The sequence below is a fragment of the Notothenia coriiceps genome, unplaced genomic scaffold, assembly GCF_000735185.1.
Source record: "Notothenia coriiceps isolate Sejong01 unplaced genomic scaffold, NC01 NC01_scaffold00022930, whole genome shotgun sequence".
Taxonomy (NCBI): domain Eukaryota; kingdom Metazoa; phylum Chordata; class Actinopteri; order Perciformes; family Nototheniidae; genus Notothenia; species Notothenia coriiceps.
The window spans coordinates 293,498-303,497 of NW_011355631.1; the positions used below are offsets into that span (position 1 = coordinate 293,498).

The 10,000-nt window shown below is 42.8% G+C and overlaps 1 protein-coding gene across 4 annotated transcripts in view; it reads left to right on the forward strand.

The window, feature by feature from the left end:
* ntng1a (netrin g1a) overlaps positions 1–10,000 on the forward strand; it is a 90,806-nt gene that overhangs the window by 37,403 nt on the left and 43,403 nt on the right. For all 4 annotated transcript variants that reach the window (XM_010781257.1, XM_010781260.1, XM_010781259.1 and 1 more), the window contains exon 3: positions 7,199–7,842. In XM_010781257.1, coding sequence (XP_010779559.1) covers positions 7,199–7,842 — 644 coding nt within the window. The remainder of the gene's footprint in view (positions 1–7,198; positions 7,843–10,000) is intronic.

The following is a 10,000-nucleotide window of genomic DNA, read 5'->3' on the forward strand; positions in this document are numbered from 1 at the left end:
TCCGGTTCGTTAGTTGTTCCTGTTTGGTACATGCAGACAATTCATTTTGTCTTTAGGTATGTTAGTAATGTTACTACTATTTGTCTCTAGATTTTGTTGTGTATTTCTTCGTCGACGTTCACTCTTCACTATTACGTACGATTGGGAGGATGTTAACAGAAGCAAAGGGGGGAGGGGGAATGAAACCACAGCTCTAAGAATCTGGCCAGGAAATGCGTAAGTGTAATTGTGTTTTGGTATCTTAGTAGTGGGGTGTAAACCTCAAATTGTGGTGAAAGTTTGACATGTATACCATAGTCAGATGACCATACTGTACTTGTTGACCGTATTTATATGTTTCTTGTCTGTGACTGTACATACACACACGGTACACTAGGTACACCCCCCTACCCGTGTATTCTCGCCCATTACATAGTTAACAGACACCACACACAAACACACACGGTCCACTAAGCGTACCCCCTATCCAGTGTATTCCACCCCTTGTTGTAGCTCTCTCTCTCTCTCTCTCGTCTCTGCCTCTCTCTCTCTCTCCTAAATATATAGACTAGGCCTACCAATGATTAAGGGAAAAGTAAAAAGCTGGCCTTGTGGTACCCACACATGTTTTCAACTGATTTAGTGGGTTTTAAGTTACTTTCACCACTAGTCGGTAACATATACAAGTTTACAGATGACACTTAGCCTATAGTACCTTGGTAATTAACGTTAGCTTACATTGTTGTTTTTTCAATACTAGTACTTCATCATTTAGCGCATTCTAACCTGGGCTTATGTTGTCGCGTCCAAAGTTTGTACTGGGTTACTACTGCCCTAGATATGTCGTCATTTCATAAGATCAACCGCCGAAATTTGTAGTTGCGAGAAGAGGTACTGTAAAAAGGCGTCCTCCCCTGTCTCTTTTATTTAGGACCTGTCTCACAGGTTTGAACTATTAAACTGCTCATTCCAAGTTTTATGACGAAATTTATTCCCCCATCAATTTCATTTACGTAAATTTTATTCAATTCGGTCACCGTGGCACCAGAAGAATGTACATTCAGGACAATTGTAACACGTATATGTACAATGGTTCCGTCTGAGGAGAGATATTTACGTCCAGGTTCATGTCGTCGTACTGCAAGACTTATGTTTTGGTTGAACAAGGACGTCTGAAGTACCTACTTCGTAAACTCGTCTACCGGACGCCTACAGACCTCGCAAGAAGTAGGCCTCCAGCAACCTTCCTCTGGTGACATGACCCGGCACCAAGAGTCTCATTTGCACTTCCTGGACGAGTTCCAGGTCTCCGACACACTAGGAGTTAGTATGGCAGAAAAAACCAGGGGATTCTAGTTCCTCATCACTAGAAACCTCTGTAAAATTCAGGGATAACCGCGAGTGTCGTGATTACACTCTCACACCATGTTGACACATTATATATATCAGTATAAATTAGAGGGGTTACAGCCTGTAATTAATACTTGATAAATAATAATGTTGTCAACATTGGTCGGTGAGAGTGGTAAATTCACGTGACCACTCGGTTATCCCTGAATTTTACAGGGTTTCATAGTATGGGAAGACTAGAATCCTGGATTTTTTTCTGCCATACTAACCTCCTATTGTGTCGGAGGACTGGGGAAACTCGTACCAGGATTTTGCATGAGACTCTTGTGCCGGGGTCATGTCGACAGGAGGAGTTGCTGGAGGCCTACTATCTTGCGAGGTCTGTAGGCGTCGTAGAGAGGTTACTGGAAGTAGGGGTACTTCAGAGTCCTTGTTACACCGCCAAAAATAGTCTGTCAGTACGACGACATAACCTGACGTAATTATCTTCCTAGACGGACACCATTGTACATATGAGTGTTTACATATTGTCTGATGTACATTCTTTCTGTGCACGTGACCGAAGTTGAATATAAATTTACGTAATTGAAATTGATGGGGGAATAAATTGCGTCATAAAACTTGGAAGTGAGCAGTTTAATATTTCAACTGTGAGGACAGGTCTAAATAAAAGAGACAGGGGTCTAAGACGTTGCTTTTGTCGGGACCCCCTTGAAAACGAGATGGTGCATCTCAAGAGGTTTATCCTAATAAATACATTTCTATATATATATTAAAGTCTGTTAACTCAGTGTATACAGTCTGGCTCTCTTCCATGCTCACCCATGCCGGCAGCGATGACGGGCAGCGACAGCTCGTAGGTGAACAGGAGGTAGGACATCAGCAGGAAGTCCATGTAACTACGGTGACTCGGTAACAGGACCACCGGGTGCTCCTTAATAGCCTGTTGGAGCTAACAACGAGGAAAATAACAGATTAGGTGTGTATTTGTATGCGTTTCAGCTTAAAGGTCACCTATTATGCAAAATCCACTTGTCTCTTCTACATCAACATGTGTCCCCTCTTCTTCATGTCTCTTCTACATCAACACGTGTCCCCTCTTCTTCATGTCTCTTCTACATCAACATGTGTCCCCTCTGTGTAAAGAGACTCTGAAAGTTTCATGAAAAAAGATTCTCTCACTTTTTGTCCTGATCCATTTCTATAAAAACCGGTCTGAAAATGAGCTGATCAGATTTTGGCCACTTTATGATGTCATAACGTTTTTTTGGCTTGTGTAACCATTAGCCAATCAGCAACCAAGGTAACCCCCCCCCACCTTATCACCTGAATCTCCTCCTAGAGCACCATTGAGTTCTTTTTAACCAAATATCTCTCAGAGGGTCGTGGGGAGGGGCTCCTTATTTTCATCTAAAGTAACAGACAGAGAATCAGCACTTTGGAATCTGAGTATCTGAGACCTATAATATATTGATGAAAAACAGTATAATAGGAGACCTTTAACAGTGTTTTCAGCTTCCATCAGGTGTGTGTTCTCACCCTCTGGATGCCCTCTTCGTTGACACAGATGCTCTTGAACAAGGTTTTAAAGACTTTGCAGAGCGAGAAGGCAAAGAAGCGAACGGTTTTGAGCTGCAGAGAGTGAGCCATCTCCTCCAACATGGCCGACGCCTCCTCCTGGACGTCAGCAGTCGCTTTGCCCGTCTCTTTGGAAATCTTGACGAATAAAAGAAAATGTTAAACACGTGCAGACAAAACATTAACACTACTCAAATAAGTTGAATCTGGTAAACATATTTGACATCTGAACAAAACACAATTTCATACTTTTTACAACTGTGTCGTTTTTCAAGTTATGTAGTGTTTCATTAAAGGGGACCTATCTTGCAAAATGCAGTTTTGTACGTCTTTTATACATGAATATGTTTCCCTGGTGTGTCAGGAAACTCACAAAGTGTCAGAAAACACAACCCTTTCTCTTTTTTCCCAAATCTCTAAAAACGGGGCCGCAACGGATCTGCCACAGACTGATCCAGATTTTAAATTGTTCTGACGTCAGCAAAGGGGTGCTCCGCCTATATGGCCAACTCTCCACCTATCAGGGGAATGGGGGGTTGGGCCACAGCCATTGCCGCTCGAAAGCGCTGGAGACGCTGTAGTACATATGCCAGGCCTGTAAGTGGCGCTGTAGTCTGCCACAAAAGCAGCAAAGAAGACTAGCAAAAACAGGGCTGGAAAAGAGCAAAATGAGGCATGGCTAAAATGCATGATCTGTTTGGTATTTTGAAAAAAAAACTTCACAGACATGTTTTATATAGGTATGGCCCTACAATATATTATTCAAATATTGAGTTCAACCATCCCTAAGCACGCAAGATGCAGCATGTTATCTATGCCAAGAATGTAGTTATTCACATTTTGTAGTCAAGTAATTAGTCATAAGAAAATGTGAGAATTTGCATGAAAGTAAGAATAATTGTAGATGGAGTTCAAGTGCCTTTACCTATTTAATTAAAGGATAAGTTAAGAAGATACAGCAGTGGAACATGTTTTATAATGGTTCGTTAATTGTAGCAGTTGCAGAGACAAAATAAACTGTAAAAAACCTGAAATACGCAGCTGGAAACAGCCCCTTGATTTACAAATGTTGTTGTGTTTTTAAATTGCTTTGGACAAGTAATATGAAGGCAAATTAGTCTGTAACATGTCTAATAGCCTTGTTCAGGAATGAGGCAAGAGGAAACCACTTCCCCGTGACCTCAACGCTACAAATAGTGCTTGTCTGTGGCGTGCAGCTGAATGGAATTAGTCTAATTTATTATCCTCAACGTCGCTGCATTGTCGATTTTTATTCCTCTCGCCGGGCTGGTTAAAATTAGGCTGAGCAGTTCGACAATAATGGGGACAACACCCATGGAATTTAGAGCAGCTCCCGAAGATTTGTAAAATTCGACAACAACCACGTTCATGTTGGTTTTACATGAGTACCCACCTGCACACACTCTAGCACTCTATCTCACTGCATCACAATGCTAATAATCGGATTAAGCCTCTGTGTTTTGGGTGGGTCGTGGACATCTCTATTAGCACCAATTTAGCGTGACCTCTCCGCTCCAGCAACTTCAGCGCTGGCTTTGTAATCCGCGATGGCTGTCCCCCATCCTGACCACTTATCATCACACTGGGATTAATAGAAACATCTTTTGTAATTACAGAAATGCTGCGTTGCCGTGCCGGGTGCTGTCAATTACTTTAATGTGTGCCAAACCATTAATCGGCTGACAGAGACCTCAGCGGCGCCCTGTAGTAAAATACAGAAATCTGCCATTGATTTTGCATGAGGCCGTACTCAGCGTTTCATCTCCTTTCTCTTCTGACCAGCGAGGTTATTGATCTTCATAAAGGCAGGATTGTGTCGTTAGGCAAGAAGCAGAGGAGACAGTAATGAACGTTTTGTGACCTGTGTGTTCGGGGCAAAGTTGGACAAATGGCCGAGGTTGCCAGGTGCAACACGCAGCACTTTTTCAGCTGCTCGGCCACAGCGATCGATAGGGATACATCTCTGTCTGATTACAGAGATGTGCTGGCAGTTTGTGTGTGTGTGGGTGTTACAGTAATAGCTGATCACTGTATCTGCCGGATTCAGACATAACGGTACTAAAAGCTTAACCTCCGACCGGATAAACCTGCTCACATAAAGACATGTGGTGTTTTCTTGCCTTTAATTTTCAAGGCTACAGCTCAGAGGTTTCTGAGTATGATGGGTTGATGGAGGCGTAGGTGCATCTCCTATAAGCTGTGATGGAAAGTATCTAAGTATATTTTCCTAATATACTGTACCGAAATGTAATTTTAAAATATGATCTTTATACATTTCCCAAACAGTATATAAATTACGGTACCTAAAATTAGCCCAACCTGAACTTGCAACAGCAATACAAATCTTTATGTATTTTGACACATGTAATAGTCAAATAATATATTATACAACAACATTATTTACCGGCATCATCCTGCTAGTATTTGTTACTTTTGATACTTTGAGTCCACCTGTACATTAATGCAGCATGGTTAAAAGTGTGATACTTTAAGGAGATATTAATTTTAGTGAAAGATGAATTACTTGTAGTGAAGTATATTTTGACATTAAGGTATTCTTACTTTCCAGGAGTGTTATAAGAATTAAACAAATACAGTAGAAAAATCTGCACGAAAAAGGGTCAGTAAGTAAGCGGTCGAGCAACATTAATTGCATTGATTGAAATATAATTGTCTCGTTTAATAGGATTACCTACAGAAAAAGGGGAAGTGCATGTGAGTAGGAGTAAGTCAGTGGGTGTGGTAGAAATACAGTATACTTAACAATATTAATGGGGGAATTAAAAGCAACATAACTTCCTCTGTCCCCCAAGTCTACACCTGTGCTCTGAGCAGAGTGCTCCGCCGTTGTTGAATAACAGTTTTAGGTCTCCCTCGATAAATGCACATTTCCAACAAGCCACAGACACACAGTGAGCCCTCCTGCATGCCAAGTGTGTTTTTTAGAGATGTGCTCACCCCCTAAGCAGGCATAACTGTCTCATATGAGTTATTACACATCTGTCTGTAGATACATGGCGCACCAGATGCTGCAGTTAATGGCACACCTAACCTCCCACCATGAGATGGTACACTAAAACCAAAATGGAATTTTCCACTGTCAGTCTGCTTTCTTCCGCCGTGTCCTCGGTGCCACCGCTGTCCAGAGCCGGGAGAAGCCTGTAGGGGACGGTCCAGACAGGATATTAATGGGCCCCTCCGACAGTCACAGGCCCTGACAGAGCCCTGTTTCATTGTCACCTTGCCTTGGAGGATGAGAAAAAACTTGCGAAGCTTATTAGTCGAATGGAAGCTGTTTCTCCCTCTAACTTACTCGATCTCTGCCTCAACGCTTCATTAGACTGTCTTACATCAGAGGCCTGATCCTCTCCCTGTGTCCTCACTACATCGCCACACTCACACAGGCACACACAGGGTGACATCTCCCACCTAATCAAGTAGTGGATTATCTTGTCCTGATAAATTGGCGCTTGTAGCACTTGAAAGGTCCTCGTGGACGAGTGCCTCCTCCCCCTGACAACTAGATGGAGCCCCCAGGGAGCAAGGAGAGAACATTGGCTTGTAATGATTTGTGGTAAATCGGACAAATGTTTTTGGAAATATCTCTTTCAAGCAAACAGCGTGAATAATCTAAAAAAAAGCTTGCAATAAAACTCTAAAAAACACCATTTATATTATGAAACAAGGCATTAAAATAGAACTCTTTAATTAAAGAAGTTATGATGAAACCGATTAAATGGTCTACAAGGTTTAGGTCTATGGTTTGGAGGCGTCAATGTGCTCAGTGTCACTGAATCAAGTGGGAAAAGGTCAATAAGACACAAGAACACAGATACAGTCTGAACAGATACCAATGAGATCACTTGGCTATTCATGTTATGTGATGAGTTTACTATTTCATTTGTGGTCACAATATTTATTTTTCAACATTAGAATGCTGCACCAACATCTTCATTTCAGGACTGGGAAGGGTGTGACATTTGTAGTGACAGGATGTAACAATGCAACAGAGAGGAAGCACTCCAATGACAGTGACAATTAACTGAGTTAAACATTGGTGTTGGCATGTTCTTCAAAGATTGATGTACAACATAGCTACATGGGTTTTGATTATGTATATGTAACTGCATACTATGCCCAGCAGAGCATGTATATGCACATGATGCCTACATTGTGAAGTAAAAAATCTGACTGAAAATAACCTTTTTGCTTGTTTTTTGCAAAGATTAACAACATGTCTTCTTCCTTCTCTGTGTTGCTCTCACTGTAGGAGAACCCCTACATGTGTAACAATGAATGTGACGCCAACACAGAGGAACTGGCCCACCCTCCAAAGCTCATGTTTGACATTGAGGGCCGTAATCCCACTACTTTCTGGCAGTCCACATCTTGGCAGAAGTACCCAAAGGCCCTTCTGGTAAACATCACGCTATCATGGAACAAGACCATCGAGCTGACTGATGACATCGTCCTCACCTTTGAGTCGGGCCGGCCCGAGCAGATGGTCCTAGAAAAGTCTCTGGATTATGGAAGAACCTGGCAGCCGTACCAGTTCTATGCCACTGACTGTCTGGACGCCTTCACCATGGAGCCCAAGACGGTGCAGGACCTGACTCAGCACACACTGCTGGACATCATCTGCACAGAGGACTACTCACGAGGGTACGTGTGGAAGTATGACAAAACGGTGCGCTTTGAGATCAAGGACCGCTTTGCGCTGTTTGCTGGGCCCCGACTCCACAACATGGCTTCGCTTTATGGCCAACTGGACACCACCAAGAATCTGCGGGACTTCTTCACCATCACAGACCTGAGAATCCGTCTGCTGCGGCCTGCCACAGGAGCTACCATGGTGGACGAGGACAAACTGACCAGATACTTCTACGCCATTTCTGACATCAAAGTCCATGGCAGGTAAGACTTGAGTTCTTCTGATCATGCCAAGAGCAAAGCAGGCAAAACAAGCAATTTGGCTCCACGCTTTCAGACAGCTAAGGACCCCAAAGGTTATTTGATCAATTCCAAATTTGTAAGGGAATTTATGCCAATTAAACTAAATCAGGGGTCCAACTAGGAACCCCTGGGGTGCTACTACACCAATGGGGGGACTAATTCCCTAAAAGGAACACGTTTTGGATTACCTCTCTGTTTCCCCTGTGGTTTATTGCAGCGACAGTACAGCTACTTAATAGTGAAGAAAAATGCGTTTACCGTTACCATACTTTCCAATTAGGCAGCGGATCCATAATGATGTGCGGAGTTCACCAGTTGTCAGCATGTCTTAATTAACTGAGATGCTTACGGCTTGCTGAAGCACTCTATTTTGGACACAAAATTCACTCTGCTGTCTATTAGCCCGTGGAAGACATTTCAGCCGTCAGGTCACTGCGCGTTGTAATTAGTGCCTGATTTACGGAATTCACAGAGGGTCATATAACATGAAAACAAGACGCCATTATGCTGTTAGAGGAAAGGACGACAAATGCTTCCCATGCTCCTTGACGCTACAACAAGAGTCACTGGGGCATAGACTTAAGTAGATATGTTTTACACTGTGTGGCTTTCCAATTCAACAGATGTGAATATGGTGTTGGGGCTGAAGGAATGAAGATTTAATTACCCTTTGCTTTTCACACATGAGAGGATGACAGTACAGAAGTGCAGACTGGCGGAACGTCACAACAATTGGAAGTTGGGAAGATGACTGCAGATAGAAATATCAGTAGTGCTCAGGGCACAGCAAACAACAGTTGCTCTAACGTCTAACCAATGTGGTTGTGTGAAAAATAAATCGAAACGTTCTCAGCTGAGGGCAAGGATTAGCATCAGGTGCTAATTTAAAGATCTCAATTGTTGTCATTCTCATGCCATGCTGGCTATAGTCGTACTGTTCTATTGTCTTTGCTGCTGTGACATTATTTACAAAAATATTGTCAAATGCCTTCAAGCTATTTAATGAATCTCTAATTTGTTGATTTCCTTATAATGCCATGAAATGACAGTCATTGGACACATGGCTCCAACGTATTGTAAATGGAAGGTACCCTTGAGCAAAACCAGCTATGATAATGAATGCCTCGCTCAGAAATTTAATTTTTTACTTTTCTCCTGATTGAGAAGGTCATTCAGTAAAAATAACTGGAGGGAATGTATTAACACAAAAGTGTTGAACGGGGCATCCATTCAACACTCTGGAATAAAGCGTGCTGTCATAAGCGTAGATTATTTATTCTATCTGACTAATCATGACCAAACTCATGCATCCCTGTAGGGCTGTAGATTTGAGCAATGGCTGCGCACCACTATTGGGCCGCTGTCGTTTACCAGCCTGCTGCTCCCAGAGTGACGCTCGCCTGAGCAATGTTTTCCACTGTTTACCAAAGGTAACACATAGTTCAGACATAATGAGATGCACACTACACACAGTCTTCACTCTCCTTTTCCCTCTCCCATGGCGAATCACCGCTCAGTCCCTTTCTCCATGCGTCGTACACCAGACATAAGCTCCTTAACCCCCGGAATTCGGTTCTGTGAGACTCGGCGGGAGCGATTTTGCAGGGGCAGTGAGCTTGAATCTGGCATATTTCACTATGCTGGACTCGGCTGCCATCCCTCTGGATCAGGAGGGAGAGGGGGTGTGGGGGGAAATACAGTAGGAGAGCTTGCAGATTTTCTGCCCTGGCCACAACAGTGTGAGAAACAAAGAAAAGCATCTAAGCTCTTTGCTAAAGTAGGTCAACCAACACGAGAACAAGATAGGAAAGGAAGTGAGCTTTCTAGCTTAACTTTGCAGAAGTACACCTCTTTCCATTAGTAACATGTAGCCCAAGTAGTTACAGGGAAAACCAATGTGTCATGCATGGCCATTCTATTATGGTCGATTACAAAGGAGGACCAGACCAAAGGCACTCCGAAGAAAAAATCGATGTTAAGAATTTCAAATCAAACCATGCGTGGAGCTGTGAGATGGATGTGAACAATGCATTCTGCTTGGTGATTTAAATGAATTTGACACCCTTACTGTTTTATTGTATAAGCAGGGCTAAATGGGTGTGTGGAGATAGAAAGTGTG